At 43.6% G+C, this 18459-nt stretch overlaps 1 protein-coding gene across 1 annotated transcript in view; it reads right to left on the bottom strand.

Annotated features, from left to right (window-relative positions):
* XKR4 (XK related 4) overlaps positions 1 to 16660 on the bottom strand; it is a 324996-nt gene extending 308336 nt beyond the window's left edge. The window contains exon 1 of the mRNA XM_070802551.1: positions 15704 to 16660. Within this exon, the coding sequence (XP_070658652.1) occupies positions 15704 to 16497 (794 nt within the window). The 5' untranslated portion in view covers positions 16498 to 16660. The remainder of the gene's footprint in view (positions 1 to 15703) is intronic.
* Between the last annotated feature and the right edge of the window lie 1799 nt (positions 16661 to 18459).

Raw genomic sequence — 18459 nt, 5'->3', positions numbered from 1 at the left:
TGGTTAGATGGCATCACTGACACAATGGACATGAGTTTTAGCAAATTCTGGGAGATATGAGAGGAGCCTGGCAGTTGCAGTCCAGGGGTTGCAAAGAGTCGGACATGAGTTAGCAACTGAACAACAATAGATACGCATGCTTCTTAGAACATACTACTGGGGATTAAAGAAGAAAAAAGTCAGAACCCACTTCATGTCATGAATATTAGAAATATACTTGAAAATTAGTCTCTGTGGAAAAACTATGCTTTCCAAAGATGCCATTGAACTAAAAAGAAACATGACATTATGTAATTTTTCATGGAATGTCACCAAATAATACAAATAATAGCAAGCAGATTGCAGTTGGCAAGCCCTTCCAAAGCAAGTCATATCCACTTGGGTGGGGGGCATATTTTGAGAATTTTTTTGATACTTTGAAGTGAATATTTGGAATTGCTTTTTCAAAGACTAGCTGTGTCTGATTCTGAAAATTTTGAATTGTGTGCATTTGAGAGTGAATTTTTGAGCACTTGCATATGCCAGAGTTGGTCCTCTGAGACAGGTCTTAGGAGCTGATTTTGAAATTATGTCACACAGATGTAAATCCTGCTGGTCTCAGAGAGAGATGTGACTGACAGCAGGGCTTGCCTTGCGCAGTTGTAGTTGAATTCATAATTTATGAACATATGTGGGGTAGAATGCTGGCATATGCAAAGCATGACTGCATGCACAATGAGGATAAAAATACAGGTTAATTACATACTATTCACATGGGACTGGAGCCTGCTTAGTATTCTTTAGTGTCACTCATTTCCCAATGGAAACAACATGTATCTTACCAGTAGGTAGCAAATGAAAGTGACCTGTCTTGGATAAAACAGATCCTCAGTATCTGTGTTTGAAGTTTGGTGTGAAATACCAATTCTAGGAGTAGTTAATCAGAACCCCAGCCCATGTTAATAAAACATGCATATTGCTCCCCATGTGGATATTTAGTAAGGTGTATAAAGCATTGAGATGCTCCATTTAGATACCAGATTTCATAGAATTATAGAGCTGGGAGGGATTTTGGAAATGACCTGATGTAGTCCTCAACCCACTGCTTTGTAGCTGAGGAGTTCTCAGTCAAGTCAAGACTCAAATCTGACCTCAGAGGAAAATCCCACCATTGACCTGACTAATTCCCACTGATGTCACAGTACAGTTGAGTTCACTGCAGTTTTCAGCACAGTTGCCAGTCTGAAAGGTCAGGAAATGCTTCTCCAAGTAATTCTCTTGGATTGATCTTGTAAGACACAGTGGGACAAGCATTCAGAAGCTGAAGTTGAGAACGTGAGCACAGCTACTTGCTGCTAGGGAACTGTGTGACCTCGGGGAAATCCCCTGCTTCTCTGAACCTTAGTGGGTTCATATTCACATGGCAATGATCATAATTCCTACCTTGAGAGGCTGGTGAGAAGACTCGGTGGTAAATAGGCATAGATGTGCTTGGCAAGGTGTTGAGTTGGCCAAAGAGTTTGTTCGAGTTTTCCCATACGATGTCATGAAAAACCCAAATGAATTTTCTGGGCAATCCAACTACAACAGCACTTACAAAGATTTAGTCCTTATTGTCATCATCAAATACTATTTATTAAAATATCAAAGAAGAACAGCAGGTTGCTGGGCTTTAAACAAGGCAGGAAGCATGGAAAACCATGGGGCTGAACCCACATTAGGGGCTTTATCTCCTAAAGAGCCAGTTTTTACCAGCAGGCAATCTTATCTGCAAAACCCATTAAGTCAACCTGCCTCAGTGGCGAAATAGTCACTGTCCTTTCCCTGGCTGTTGTTGCTATTCAGTCACTAAGTCATGTCTGACTCTTAGTGACCCCATGGATTGCAGCCTGCCAGGCTCCTCTATCCTCCCCTATCTCCTGGAGTTTGCTCAAACTCATGTCCATTGAGTTGGTGATGCCATCTAACCACTTCATCCTCTTCTCCCCCTTCTCCTCCTGCCCTCAATCTTTCCCAGCATCACAGTCTTTTCCAATGACTCAGATCTTTGCATCAGGTAGTAACTTCTGTAAATTCTAATAATTTCCCTGGTAACTTCTAGCAAATTCTTATCTTCATATTTTGGATTTATTATCTTCTCTCTCTGCAAGAATGAGCTCTAGAATCATCTACAGCAGCTCTGTCCAATAGAAATACAATGTAGGTCATGTCTGTAATTTTCTTGTAGTCACATTTAAAAAATTTTAAAAAGCAACAGGTGAAGTTAATTTTAGCAATATATTTTATTTACCCCAATATATCCAAAATGTCATCAGTTCAACATATAATCCGTATGAAGGTTATTAATGAGACAGTTATCATCCTTTTTTTTCACATTAAGTGCTCAAAACTCCCTGGATATTTGACACTGACAGTATACCACTATTGGGAATAACTACTATTTGACGGTCATGTGTAGGTAATAGTAGGTAATGGCTACTATATTGGAAAGACATGCAGGTCTAGAGCCTGGCCGGGTGACCATGCCTACTGATAAAGCAGACTGAGAAAAATTAACTTAGTAACTCTCACAGAAACACTTAAGAACACTGAACCAAACAATCCTGGCATAGAGATGGGGAGGGAACCCTGGCAACAGAAATGACAGCCTAGCAACACCAGCTGTTGTTCGAAAGGGAAATCAGAAAACCATTACTTGGAAAAGACTTTCTGGGAAGGTCATCGTTTGCTATTTTGTTTAAAGGGAAATAAGGAAACTGATCACACATCTACACAAATGTACATTTCATAAGGTGCCATTCTCATTGCTTATCCCACAACACAGGCACTGACATATTTTGTTATATTGTTGATGCTATAGTGCTCACTTAGGAAGACAAAGAGTAAGGCAGGAAATCGGGCTGACCATCATCACATTTCTTCCCAGGGTGTAGCCTGCCTGTAGGCCTCATGGGTCATAGTAAGCTTGGTCCTCAGAAGCCTTTCCACATCATTTTCTGAATATAATATACCCTGATAACTCCTGGCTAGGACCTGGTCTTGCCTGGCTGGGTTCCCGATTCATCTCCTTTATCCCTCCATTGGTTCCTCTTTCCTGTGTGGATGCAGAGCCTCCATCAGACTAAAAGCTGCAGAGAGATGCCCGAACCTGACTTCCCAATCCAGCATCTCTGATACCCACTTATGGGATGTCCTTCAGTTTTATACTTTGAAGCCCAGCTGTCATGGTTAGCTTGTGTGATGACCTTGACCTCAGAGTCTCACCTCCCTTTACTATTATCAAGTATGTTTCTGGTCCTTAGATTCCCAGGTTCTTAATATGTTCCCTGTTCTGAAGATCTGCCCAGGTCTTGGCCCTCTGTGAGCTCACTTTTGGCTGACTTCTGACCTGTGTGATAATCCAGGACTCAGGTCAAAGTCGCTCAGACTGCAGGCCCTGCTGGTGCTCTCAGTCTCAAGTTGATCCCATAAACTTAAACATATCAGAGCTTGAGTTTTTGCCTTCTTGGCTCCTAGAACAAACTCATTTAAAGGAAGCTTGGCCTGGCTGGTGAAGCTTTGCTGTGATATTGTATATATTGGGTCAGTGAAATTTTCCCACTCCTACAATCCAAGGATTAAAAATTCATCCTCTTATTATGGAGTGAAATTCTCCATCTTCATTCATTTATCTTGTAGCTATATTTTCCTTCTTGCAACTAATCAATGCATATTTTACTGAAAACATCCCCCTACTTCTATTAGCAGATCAGAGAAAGGGATGAATAAATTTCCAGAGAATTTGAACGTACTTCCTTAATAAAAACGTCAAGTTTCCTCCCTCTTACTCATTTTATTCCAATCTTATTTTATTTATTCAGTTTTTATTGAAATAGTTGATTTACAATGCTGTGTTAGTTTTGGTATACAGCAAAACAATTCAGTTATATGTATAAATACATTTATGGTTTATTACAGGATATTTAATACAGTTCCCTGTGCTATACAGGAGGATCTTGTTATTTTTTTTGAAGTCTTTATTGAATTTGTTACAATATTGCTTCTGTTTTATGTTTCCATTTTTGACTGCAGGGCATGTGGGATCTTAGGTCCCTGTCCAGGGATTGAACCCACACCCCCTGCCTTGGAAGATGAAGTATTAACCACCAGAATGCCAGGGAAGTCCCTGTTTATCTTTTTTATATATAGTAGTTTGCATCTTCTAATGCCAAATCCCTAATCTATGCCTCTATGCTTTCCCCTTTGGTAATTCTAAGTTTGTTTTCTATGTCTGTGAGTCTGTTTCTATTTTGTAAATAAGTTTATTCATTTCATATTTTAGATTCAACATATAAATGATATAGATAGGTATTAGCCTGTGTGTGCTCAGCAGCTCAGTATTATCTGACTCTTTGGGACCCCATGGACTATAGCCTACCGCCTCTGTCCATGAAATTTTTCAGACTAGAATACTAGAGTGGGTTGCCATTTCCTTCTCCAAAGATCTTCCCAATCCAAGGATCGAATCTGTGTCTCCTGCACCTCCTGCATTGGCAGGCAGATTCTTTACCACTGTGCCACCTGGGAAGCCCAGATATTAGTATATCCTTAAGTAATTGTAATGATTTACTTTTCAGATGTAGGAACACAACTAACATTTAGGCTTTCATTGGGATGGTGTTATATCACTTAGAACTCAAAATTTTCAAACCCAATGATCACCAATCAAATCAGGAAAATCCCATAGGATATCTGTGACTGTCATTCTTAATAGTAGAATATCCCCTGGAAATCTGAAACCCTGTGGGATATCCTTCCTAATTTATGTGATAATAACAGACCCAAGTACTAAAACTCACTTTGGAGAGTCTTTGAGAATTGACCTACATTTTAAAAAGTGATTGTTATTAATTTTACTTTAGTAAAACAGTAAAGTAATGAGCTGAAGACTCTATCAAGAGGAAACAAGCATTTACAAATCCTTTCCCTTGCTTTCATAAAGGACCATTTCTTCCTTATTACTGTTACAATGATGCAGTGATTATACCATGAACTAGTGATGGAAGTGATGAGAGACTGTTTTGTTACTGTTACTGCCACAATGGCTGCCTTTGTGTTGAGTATTGACTCTCTGCTACTGAAAAAAGACCAGGAAAGTAGAGAATTCAGTTCAAAACTGATATCTTTATTCATAATCATTATCTAGGCAGCAGAAAGAAAAATCAGACTGCTATTTACACAGATGAAATCTCTGAGGCTAGGGGTTCAGAAAGGTGACTTTATCCTTCTTACATAATATACTTGATGGGAAGTCAAATCAAAGTCATCTCAAGGCTTTTTAGACTCTTATTCACTGTAGATCCTACTTTTTCTATACACGCCTGATTTTGATTGACTAATCCTCACCCACCCACACACTGCCCACTGCTGTTTGTGTAGAAAGATTCCCCTGACACGAAAACAGGGCATGTACATATATTAAGCAAAAGAAGCAGAACTTATTCAGTCTACTTATGAATCATAAAAAGGAGACAACAGTTTGACATACTTCAGACAATTTTTAAATAGATACTTAAGAAAAAAATTTTTTAGTGTAAAAATCTGAAAGGTTGTTGTGAGGTTGAAAATTGCACAGTGTCACGACAGATCTGTAGCATCCTAAAGATCCAGGTGATCGCCAGCTGGGAAGGGTTAAAGGGTAGATCTCTGCTTTGAGCAGAATGTAATACAGGCCTGTTTTTCATCAGCTGCGGGCCTGGATACAGTCTCTTTGTATAAAGTTTAATTCAATTTCCAGCATATTAAATCACTGACAGTGTAACCCGGGACAAGCTTTTAATTTAAAAGCAAATCTAGTTCTGACAACAGCCTTCTCGTTGATATAATGGATAGTTCTTTTTAAGCCTCTGAAGCACTGTTCTTATTTGCTAATCGTAGCCCTCCAGCTGTGTGGACCTCACCACATGAAGCACAGAAGGAATTCTGGCTTCCCAAGTCTATATGGCACATCTCTTAGAATTGGTGATATGGAACACTTTGAACGTCAGCTTCAAATACTTAGATAATGGGCTTTAATGAAAATGGTTTAATTTCATTGGAAAAATTGGAAATGCCACAAAATAAGTTGCATTATACAATTAAGCTTAAGATTCTCTATGTGCTAAGTAATACCAGTGCCTGGGTTTCGGATGTGAATACCGTCAACTGTGGAAAGCACCTTGCAGATCCCCTTTGACCCACTTATACAACACCACAGTGATGACCTGAGAACACATGTTCTGGTGCATATACTCTGAGGCCGGATAAGCAGAAAAGAGTTTATAAGAGGGTATATATTCAGTCATGTCTGACTCTTTGCAACCCCATGGACTGTAGCACACTAGGCTCCTCTGTCCATGGGATTTTTCTGGCAAGAACACTGGAGTGGGTTGTCATTTCCTCCTCCAGGGGATCTTCCCGACCCTGGGATCGAACCTGCTTCTCTTGCGTCTCCTACATTGGCAGGTGGATTCTTTACCACTAGCATCATCTGGGAAGCCCATAATAAGAGCAGGATCTATATTTCGAAAGAACATAAAGGTTAATTTTCAAAGATTTTTGTTTAATATCTGCAGAAAGTAGACTTCCACATATGGACCTGGAGACTTCCAAACACTGTTTTTGAGGCTCAGTATATGTTTAATGGAACTTTGCTGAAAATGGGAGCTATATTGTACTTTCTTGTGCTGCAGGAGTGGGGAGTCAAGGGGGACAGCAAAAAATATAGATTCTCAATAGGCTTCCCATACTTTTTTCTACATTTGCTTCTTTTTTGTCCTCCTCTACTTTTCAAGGATGGGGTTTAAAAAAAATTAATGCACATTTAAGTTACTTAAAGTGACAGAGTTTTAAACATGAAAAGAACCTTAGATATTATTTTTATTGTAATATAATTGTTTTACAATGCTGTGTTAATTTCTGCTGTACAGCAAAGCAAATCAGCAATATGTGTATGTATATGCCCTCCCTGATGAGCCTCCCTCCCACCTCCCCCCACCCATATTATTTTTGACCAATCATATCATACAGGCAGAAAACTAAGACCCAGAAGGAGGAAACCAAATGAAGATGTAAACCAGTGGGGCCATCAGCAGGTGCTGTCACATGTAACCCAGGACAGGAGGTGACCACCTGGGGTCTGAGCTACCGAGTGGCCCCATCATCTCTTCCGACTGCCCATTTAGTCTGATTCCCCAAAGGCAGCTTGCCCTTCTAAATAAGATCCATCACTGATATTCTAACTATGCTCCCTCCCTTCATCTTCATCTTAGAAAAGACCTAATGGTGTCTTCAGACCACCTCTTGCCTCTAGGGGATTCCCAGACTGATTCTTTTCCATTTTAACCCAACTTTTCTTCCCCTTGCGATCAGTAATCATGTGAGTTCTGTACATATATTGGACATGGAAGCAACATTTCATGGTTATAAGAATTATGGTGATGATGGTGGTGGAGGCTGTAATAGTAGAAGCTACAGTCTTTCTTGGAGTAGACAAACAGGGGCACTGAAAATACCAACCATCATTCTGTATAAAGCATATACTCAGAAGGTCAAGTGTAGGTAAGAATTAAGTGAAAAATATCCATCCCAAACCGCCCCCAGTCTGACTTTTCTATCAGAAAGAACAGGACAGTAAAGATGGGCTTCTAGCTGCATCTTTATCAGAGGATAGCCAGCATTTTGTCAATGGTAATCTACAAAAGAGCTGGGCAATTTGTTACACTACACCTTTTCTGATTCACTATAGCCTTAGAAACCCAGAAGCAAGAAGGCAGGAAGTGCAGCTACACTCTTACAGAGAAGAAATAACAACCCCTCTGCTTCATTCAGTTCAGTTCAGTTCAGTTCAGTCACTCAGTCATGTCTGACTCTTTGTGACCCCATGAATTGCAGCATGCCAGGCCCCCTGTCCATCACCAACTCCCAGAGTCCACCCAAACCCATGTCCATCGAGTCGGTGATGCCATCCAGCCATCTCATCTTCTGTCGTCCCCTTCTCCTTCTGCCCCCAACCCCTCCCAGCATCAGAGTCTTTTCCAATGAGTCAACTCTTGGCATGAGGTGGCCAAAGTACTGGAGTTTCAACTTTAGCATCACTCCTTCCAAAGAACACCCAGGACTGGTCTCCTTTAGGATTGACTGGTTTGATCTCCTTGCAGTCTAAGTGACTCTCAAGAGTCTTCTCCAATACCACAGTTCAAAAGCATCAATTCTTTGGTGTTCAGCTTTCTTCACAGTCCAACTCTCACATCCATACATGACTACTGGAAAAACCATAGCCTTGACTAGACGGACCTTTGTTGGCAATGTCTCTGCTTTTCAATATGCTATCTAGGTAGGTCATAACTTTCCTTCCAAGGAGTAAGCGTCTTTATTCACAGATGAGCAAATATTTGCTGGACATGTATTCCTATATAAGTTAAGTCCCACAGTGACTAGAGTAACTGTATGATTTTCCTTCCTGACCGGCCATGCTAACTGGAAGGGAGTCACATGGTATGGTGGTCAGAATTACACATGACATTCAAGAGGATGTTTCCTGTTGAGAATTATTGAATGCTTTTTCCCTTGAAATTTATCAACATATTTCACCTGTTTTACAAGATTATACCTATAAGCACTTTCTCATGACTAGTACCACAATGCACCTTATATTTGATGGTGCATTAGAGTAATAAATCCAATTCTAATTCCTAATCTTGCTTCCGTCAGCTTAGACTGTGTTCAAATTCTAAAACAAGTCAAAGAAATGTGCTCATCAGGTTAGCCCGTGATTCCGTAGAAAGGGAAATCATTCTATTCATCTGTTACTCAGTGACTGGTGCTATTTAAACTCATAGGTACACTGTTCCATTCAAACTGATAAAATATAGAAAATATTTAATAGAAGTCATGTGTTTGGGTATTCGAACATTAAGGAATTTTTTGGTAAGTGACTGAAGAAAGACCTTCAAAGTTACTCACCCAAGAATTGTGGACACTTCATTTGTATAGATATTACTTTCAACTGTTCTGTGAAAATAGACTGAAATTTGTATAGATATTACAATTTTTTGGTAAGTGACTGAAGAAAGACCTTCAAAGTTACTCACCCAAGAATTGGGGACACTTCATTTGTATAGATATTACTTTCAACTGTTCTGTGAAAATAGACTGAAATTTCATGGGGTATAATAAGTATAACATTTTTTTACCCTTGTAAGTATATAGCTCAAGTGAATGGAAAAATTACAACTTTTGCATTTATTACAAAGATATTTATATCTGTGTAGTCTTTTATTTTTTTGTATCTCTCCCACCTCAGTATTGAATTCTAGCCCAGGATCTGTGCAGAGCTACATGACCTAAAGAGGGAAACATCCAAAATTCTATCTCAATTTCTACACTGAAATTGCAAAATGAAAGTAAAATGAAAGTATTACCTCAAAGATGAACCTGAGGATTACATAAGAAAGAAAACATGGAAACTCCCTGAAAATTGAAGTGTTCTACAAATATAATGAACAATGTTCTATGGATTTCAATAAGGTGAAGCCCACCGTATCTTAAGGAAAAATCTCTTCAAAATGTAACACACAACAAACTTTTACCAAGAACTTACTTTAGTATAAGTACAGTTAATTTTAGCCAAGCTGTTTTTCTGAAAAAACAACTCTTGCATGAAAATTACAACTCTTGCTCCAATTACATCCACACTGAATCCTTTAAAATCAATGAAGTTTTATGAATGAAAGGGATATGATCCAGTTACAGAGGAATTGATGACATATCCTCTGAACATTTCAACTGTTTGCCCCTCCTTGAATAAAACAAGGTTCGAACACTTTTCAACAGTCCTCACCCTTATAATCCTTCAATGGTTTCTCAATGCCTTCAGAATAAAAACTAAATTTATTTCATTGTCTAGCCCATCTTCACCTCCAGCTACTATCTCACAATTACTCTCTGTTCAAAACACACTTAACCTGCCGTGTTATTTCTTGCCTCTCTGCCCTTTCACAGAATTATACCCAAGACTCCACAGCCAACACCCCACTTTACTCAGATAGTAGATCTTCCCACCAAAACCTCTGCTCGAGCATCTGCACCAGAGTCTTACTTGAACCACTAAGGTGGATCGAGCTTCCTGTTTCTATCACAGTGCTTATTTTCCTGTATTGAAATTGTCTGTTTACTATTCCATCTTCCTCAGTCAGACAGTAGATTTTTTGAAAGAAGATGTGTATTTTATTCATTTTGGGGAAATAAGTAACTAGCATAGTGCCTTGCATACAGCAAGTACTCAACACAGATTAAGAGATAAATTAATATGCAGTAGACAGAACACAGACATAAGGGAAATGACCATTCCATTAACTCAGGAAAGGGCACCAATCTTGCATGACCTACATCAGAATTCAGGACTAACTCAGAATCAATAAAGTACTTTTTCAGTAGTTGAAGCTGTACCCAATACGCTACTTTCTTACCCATTCCTTATCTCTAGAACTTTTCATCATTGACAAAGCACTTTGTGCTTGTTCACATTCATTATGCCTTTTAATGCCACTACAAGATCATGTTTCTCAGCTGGGTTTTAGTGCAACATCCTCAGCATGTCCAAGTGGTATGGGAAGAGAAACACTGGGTAGACGCTCTGCGCTCCAGCCTCTATTCTGCCATTGAACCACTGTGTGTTATTAGGGAAACACCCCAACTTGTCTAAACTTAGCTCTCTCTTGAACTTTGCCAACCTTGTGTGTGTGTGTGTGTGTGTGTGTGCGCATGAGTGCTCAGTCACCAAGTTGTGTTCAACTCTTTGCAACCCCACGGACTGTAGCCCGCCAGGCTCCTCTGTCCCTGGGATTTTCCAGGCAAGAATACTGGAGTATGTGGCCATTTCCTTCTTCGGGGGATCTTTTCGACCCAGGGATCGAACAACCTGCGTCTCCTGCATTGGCAAGCAGATTCTTTACCACTAAGCCACTTGGGAAGCCCTTGCCAACCTTAGTGAAGGTAGACTGTCATTTTCAAACACTGTTGTCCTTATTATCCAAATTGGCATTTGGAGGTAGCTAACTGAACCAGTAACAGAGTTTAGGGTAAGACAAGGCTGGTTTTGACTCCAAGACACATCACATAATAGCTGTGTCATCTTGTGCCAGTTAGTTAATCTCTCTGAGCCAGTTTTCTCCAATATATATAGAGGTACCAGTGGTTGATTTTATTTTTCTGGGCTCCAAAATCACTGCAGATGGTGACTGTAGCAATGAAATTAAAAGACGCTTACTCCTTGGAAGGAAAGTTATGACCAACCTAGACAGCATATTAAAAAGCAGAGACAGTACTTTTCCAACAAAGGTCCATCTAGTCAAGGCTATGGTTTTTCCAGTGGTCATATATGGATGTGAGACCTAAAGAAAGCTGAGTGCAGAAGAATTGATGCTTTTGAACTGTGGTGTTGGAGAAGACTCTTGAGAGTCCCTTGGACTGCAGGGAGATCCAACCAGTCCCTCCTAAAGGAGATCATTCCTGAGTGTTCATTGGAAGGACTGATGTTGAAGCTGAAACTCCAATACTTTGTCTACCTGATGCGAAGAGCTGACTCATTGGAAAAGACCCTGATGCTAGGAAAGATTGAGGGCAGGAGGAGAAGGGGACGACAGAATATGAGATGGTTGGATGGCATCATCAACTCGATGGACATGGGTTTGGGTGGACTCCGGGAGTTGGTGATGGACAGGGAGGCCTGGTGTGCTGCAGTTCATGGGGTCGCAAAGAGTTGGACACGATTGAGCGACTGAACTGAACTGAACTGAATGATTAGACAAGATGAGTACAAAAATTTTTGTAGGTTTTAAAAGAAAAAAGTACCATTAATAAAACTCTTGTTAATATGATTCTTGTTTGGCCAGAACAAAGTTTCGCAAAGAGCTCTGTACACCACATGATTACAAGGATGTAATAGATGTGCCTTTAAAAAGTTATTGACAATTTCACAACAGCTTAGTAAGTAAAGGCTCAGATAAGTTCTACTGTGAAGAGATCTGCTTAACTCTGTTTAACCCATGCACTTGAACATGGAACACATGCTAACACCTGGTGGGGGATCAAGCATGAGAAACCCAAGAAAGCTGTTCTTCGGGTGACTCTCGTGACAAGATATTCAGAAACAAAACCCAAAATGGTAAAAATATTCTCCATTCTACCATCCACTGAGTTATCATTTGGAACATGCCTATTTGCTAGAAGACAATGAAATATGTACATAGCTACACGTGTATACGTGTAGGAGAAATTCAGGTCAAATTTTAAGAGTAGGTCATAAACTCTAAAGGAGGAAGACTTCTCGATATAACTGACCACAGGTCTCATGAGGACTAAAAGGTGTTCCGATTGGGCATTTCTGATTCCCACAGGTTGAGCTGCATGCTTGGTAACTTCTGGGAGCATATGACATGAACACAAAAGAAGAGTACTTCCTCATTCATTCACCAGCACAGTCCTTTAAAGGTCTTTAAAGTCCTTTCTTCACATGGTAGCAAAAATTCACTTCATTATTTCAATGGTTCATTCCCAGTATCAACTCCTGTGACTTTAAAAGCTGCCATTAATTTCCCATTAGCAAACTTTAATTAAAATGAATATGTATCATTGCTTTAAGCAGTTGCATTTGTAATAAATGTATGAGTACATGCAAATCTTGTCCAAAATGTTTCAAATAGCTATTTCAGAACAAGCACTTTGATGGTTTTTCAAAGGATTTTGTCTACAGAGAGCTTTTAGAATTTGGCCCTTACCTAAAATAACTTGAATTCCGTGCAAATACAATGGACAGTTACCAACCTACCTAAAATCTATTTTATTGATCTTAGAAAGTAGCATGTTTAAAATAGGAGTAATGACCTCTTAGCTTTGAACTATTCACACCTTTGTGTTTCTGCAACTTTTGTGTAAAATGCACTGAAAAGAAAAGCCAGAAAGAGCATAGAGATGCTCCTAATTTAAAGAATCATGGCAATTAAAGATAATTGTCTAATATAACAACCTGAGATGAACCACATTTCAGCAGTTTATTATCAAAGATGCACCCATACCCTCAAGTTCTATGCAAATATTCTACACCCAGAAAAGTTGAAATAATTCAGAATGCATCTGAGTGTTAAATTCCATCAACTCTCTGACCCCATTTTAATTTCCTACATTAAGCTAAAGTTTGTGGTGTTTTGTTTTGTTTGCTTTGTTTTTAATATTATCAGGAGAAAATGAGGTTGAGTCTGAGATGATGCTTCCACCAAGTTACCCCACCATCCTCCAAATATCTTAACCAGAATCCAAGAACAGAAAAGATTAGACAACTCACATATGAATTATTAAATGATTATTCTGAATAAGTAGACAAACATGTAAAAACATTTCCAGTATTACTTCCTCCCAAATGACCACGTGTTAGCAGAATAAACTTCTGAGCCTTTATAGAAAACATTGTAGAAATGCTTAGCAAAAATGAACCCTATGTCCCCAGTTTCTCCAAGGGTTGGGGTGGTTAATGCATTTGTCTTACAGCCTGTGATTTTCCTTCTGAAGTGAACCTTACTGGTTCTGCCCCATTCCCCATAGCTTTGCTGTATGGCCAGTTGACCCAGTAGCTATGGTCTCACTGAGATGTGTCTGGGAGGCCCTTTTCTTTTCCTAATTATTTCTCACTTTCTGCATTTTATGTTCTGAGATATTCAACAGCATTTTTCAATTGGGAAAATGTTTGGTCTGGAAGGTCCAGTAAAAACAAGTAGAATTTGATACTCAATTTTTCATAAAGTATCAATTGGTAAGAAACATGGATAGTTCTTCAGTTAATGGAACTGAGAAGTGTTTCCCTTCTTTACATAAATCTAGAAATTTTAAAGGTAAAAGGGAGTGATTTTTCAAATCCTGCATGAAATTTGCAGAAGTTAACAAATGGAATGTTAAGCTTCATTTACCACATTATCAGATTAAAACTGCTAATCATATGAATCCCAGCCACTAAACAATTTCAGTAATTAAATCAAGCATTTGAGTTCTTCATCAGACTTGAAGGCACCAAGCTGTCTTTGCAGTAGTCAACCATGGGAAATAACAGTTATCACATTTAAGTGACTTTTTAAAAAGTCCTTTAAATCCAAAGTATGGAGGTTTCCAAAATCAATTTGTCTGACTGCAAAGCATATAGCACTTTTCCAGGTAGTATCTGCTTGGAAAAAAAAAAAAAAAAAGTTTCTCAGTTTGAAAGGTCACTACCTATGCAATGCTTACCCTGCTTTACAAAGCAATGGTCCTGGAAAAGGTTGAAAAATTATCACACGTGCTCTTCTCAATGAAAACACCGCACAGTTCACCATAAAGAAAGAGAGATTTTCAGTTCTGTTCCACAAATTCTCTGAGTTGTTTCCACACAGGATAACTTAGCATAGTTAATGACTTGTAGTTTTTTTTTTTAATCACAAAAATAACTACAAATGAAATCGTAAAGGACACTAGCATAGCAGAATGTAGCCCCATACCAGTGCACTTGTGAGGAAGTTTCCTCATTTTACTTCTACTTACTAAGCTGTTTAATTAAAAAAGGGGGGGGGACCCAAAAGCAAAACTCTAGGATGTTAGCATTTAAATTGTTCAACATCAAGAATTTTTGTAGCTGTAAAATATCACTTCAAAAAGCCATCAAAAACACACAAATTTCAGAGAAACGTGTTCCTGAGCAGATTGCTTCATTATATTCCTAAATCCAGGCAGTGACATCTCCAATGATGATTCCCTCTGCCCAAAGAGTTGGCATATCAGACAACAAGCAGAAAAGCATGTCAGTGAAGATGCCAAGTGTGATCAAAGTTTACAAGGTGCATCACCCTTTCCCAAGGGTTCTTAGTTCTCCAAGAAATCAGATATGGGGATGTTGCAAGATAATCAGGAAGTGCACCATTGGAGTAAGTCTCAGTCCAATCCCAGGGACAGGGAAGCCTGGTGGGCTGCTGTCTATGGGGTCGCACAGAGTCGGACACGACTGAAGCAACTTAGGAGCAGCAGCAGCAGTCCAATAAAGTGTACTTGCTTTTATGTGGAGATGGTTATAAATACAGATATAGATATAGACAGTCTCCAAAAGAGACAAGTGTGTCCCTACTACGCTCTCTACTTGAAATACTTCTCTAGCGGTTATCATTAAAATGTGGCTACTTTTGAAAAGCAACAACTCCCTTCTAACTAGAACCAGCAGATTCTTCTCAGGGAACAAAAGAAGCCATCCAAATTGCAACATACATTTCAAACCCAACATAATTAAAGAGGATTTTTTTTTTCTTCTTTTAGAAGATGTAGTCGGAATCCTCTCCTCCTCGCTGAAACAGTATGAAACAGTATCTCTAAAAATGTGTTAGGGATGATGAGGGAAGGGTGGTAGTGTATAAAGAGAGAAGCTAGTGAAGCAGAGGGAAGACGGAAGGGATGGAGTGCTCAAAGCCACTTAGTTGCCCTTCCCTTGCTTCTCACTTCTCTCCACCCTAGGTTCTGATTGCAAATTTTAAAATGCAAAACCCAGTTTTAAAAACAAACAAACAAACAAAAAACCCCAACGAGATTGTGACTTGGGTTACCACCAAGGCAACCCTAAACAGGTCTCGTCAAAAGCAAAGCGGTGGGCATGTAGTAGCGGCAGCCAGTCCCCGTCCCCCCACCCCTGGTACGGTACCTCCAGAACTGCCCAAGCTGCAAGATGTGGGTGAGTGACTGCAGGAGCCAGATGCAGAAGGAACAGGACGCAGACCTGGGTTTGCCGCCGGCCCGGGCGGCCCCGCTGCTGTTGCTGCCGCTGTTGGTGGCGGCGACGTGGCCCTTGCCGGCGCTGGACGCCTGCCTCTGCGGCGTGGAGGGGCGAGCCTCGCCTTCCGCGGCCGCGGCCCCGCCACCCACCGCGGTCTTGCCCTCGGCCCCGGGCTGCGCGCAGCCGGCGGCGGCCGCGGCGCTGTCCTCGGTGCTGAAATCGTGCACGAACCAGCGGAAGCTGAACACCTGCACCGAGAGCGAGCCCAGCACCACGAAGAAGAGCGTGAGCCCGAACCACCAGCGCTGGCCGCGCAAGTAGTAGTCCACGGCGAGCCAGATGTCAGTGCCCACGTCCGCGAAGTACACGGCCACGGCCGCCAGGATCCAGAGGCAGTCCCACAGCGAGTAGCGCCGCTGCTCCGGGCCCAGGCGCAGGCACAGCGCCGCCGAGCCCGGCCCGGAGCCGCCGCCCGGGCCGCCCGAGCCCCCGGAGCCGCCGCCCGAGCCGCCGCTCCCGGCGCAGCAGCAGCAGCAGCAGCAGCGCGAGCCGTCCGGGCAGCAGGCGCCCCCGGCCGCCTCCTCGTCCTCGGCCCCCGACCCCGACGGCAGGCCGGGCGCCAGTCCCTGCACCGAGCCCGAGTGGTCCGAGTTCTGCAGCGGGGTGAACGCCACGTCGCTGCCCTTCTTCATCTTCAGCCTCCCGTCTGACTTAGCGGCCATGATGCCTCCAGCGCGGAGGAGCGCCCTCCTTTATGTGGCACCTTTCCGCGCTGTCTCCTCCTCCCGCCACCTCCTCGCCGCGCCCCGGCTTCCCTCCCGGCGTGCGGCTCCCCTCCTCCTGCCCCTGCGCCGGCTCGCCCGCCGGGCTGGGCGCTGGGCCGGGCTAGCGGCGCGCCCTGAGCCGGCAGGAGCGCCGCCTGGCTGCCTGCGCGGAGCCAAGCTGCTCGCGGCGCCCGGCGCGCGCCCCGGCCCGCCGCCCGCGCCCCTCGCCGTCCCGGCCCCGCGGCTGCCGCCCGAGCCGCCGCCGCCGCCAGCAGCAGGAGCAGCAGCGGCCGCCGCGGCGCTCCTCGGACCTGCACATTCCTCTCCTCCCCTCGCGCGCGCTCCCTCCTCCCGCTTCCTCGCCTCCACCAGCTGACTCCGAGCGAGAGGATGACCTCATCCTTCTCTTCCAGCTGCCGCCGCTCCCGCCCCGGCTGCTCGGGAGGGGCGAGGGAGGAGGAGGGCCCCGGAGGAGGGGCCGCGGCCGGGAAGCGCTGCGGGATTGGGATGGGGTTGGCGAGTCCCCGGGGCCCGGAGGATTGATGGAGAGAGACGGTCGAGGGTCCCGGCTCACGGGATTGCGGAGAACGCCGGGTGGATTTGACCGACCCCGGGGAGGGGCGGGAGGGCGCGGAGAGAGGAGGGGTCCCCGCGTGCAGCCCGCGCGGAGGTCGGCGGAGAGTGGGGACGGCGGGTGTGGCACGGCGCGGGGCTCTTTGTGTTCAGTTCTGAGCTACGGAGATCTGGAGAAGGGCTAGGTGTGCAGCCGGGGCCGACGAGGGTTGGGAGAATGGGCTCGATTCGGACACCAGGGCCCTGAAAGCCGACAGCGGCAGTGGGTGTGCCCGGCCCCGGAGAGCCGGCGAAGGCGCGGAGGACCGGCGGGTCCGCGGGGAACCCCGAGCCCGCGCTCTCGGGAAAGGAGCGCGCGGCCAGATGGCTCCGGCTTCTCCGGAGAGACCAGGCGCCCAGGATCGGGAAGAGGAGGGGGCGGCTCGGATGCCTTCCGCCGCTCAGGCCCGCGCCGCCCGGCCGATACCCCCGCGCTCCCTCCTCGGCCGGGAAGCGACCAAGCCTGGTGGAGAGGCGGACCGGCGGGCCAAGCTGCAGCCCCCGGCCGTGTCCTCCTGTAGGTGGGAACCGCCGCACCCCTGGCGGCTGCTCGGGGCTCTGAGGGCTGAGGGGCGGGGCGGCAGCCGTGGGTAACGGGGCCCGGCCCGCGGGAGAGGAGTGGCGGAGCCCGGAGCTGACGCCACCTCCCCGGTCCAGAGGAGAATTACCTGCTCTTAAAGCGACAGGAGTTTCAGGCTTGTGTAGTCCCGCCACTCCAGAAATGACTGGAATAAATTAAATCTGTGATCACCAAGTTATTATAGTAACAGATATAGAGAATAGGCAAATTGAAAAGACTCTTTGAAATGCAGTCGATATAGGGTTCCGCTCCCCTTTTTTGTTAAGAAAACTTAGTCTGATTTGTTTCACTTAACTTTTGCAAATGTAAGAGAAGGGGACTGTAATTCTTAAATTATACTGTGACTCACATGTTTTAAGCCCAGAGGGAAGTGAGGCAACACGTGTTACCCCGCCACGAAGAGCACCAGCGTGGTCTTCTAAATCTGGAGGCAAAACCTCACACCCTCGCGCTAACTTGCAGACACCAGGCTCAGTCTGAACTAGTATGTGCGCCATTCTTAATTGGTAGCCTTATGAAAATGTGCACACATTTCTCTGCAAGTAGAAATAGCCGCCCCAGGCATCTCCTACTACAGTTATCTGCTGTTTGAGCACCAACCTGATCAAAGTGGGATTTGCCCACTCTCGCCCTTTGTTCTTATAGACTGGTGCCTGCCCTGGGCCCCCTTATGGTGAACTCTGCCTGACAGTCTGGCAGGAGGGTGTTGGGCCCAAGAGCCCATAAAT

The sequence above is a fragment of the Bos indicus genome, chromosome 14 (assembly GCF_029378745.1).
Source record: "Bos indicus isolate NIAB-ARS_2022 breed Sahiwal x Tharparkar chromosome 14, NIAB-ARS_B.indTharparkar_mat_pri_1.0, whole genome shotgun sequence".
Taxonomy (NCBI): Eukaryota; Metazoa; Chordata; class Mammalia; order Artiodactyla; family Bovidae; genus Bos; species Bos indicus.
This window is presented reverse-complemented; position numbering and strand designations above follow the sequence as displayed.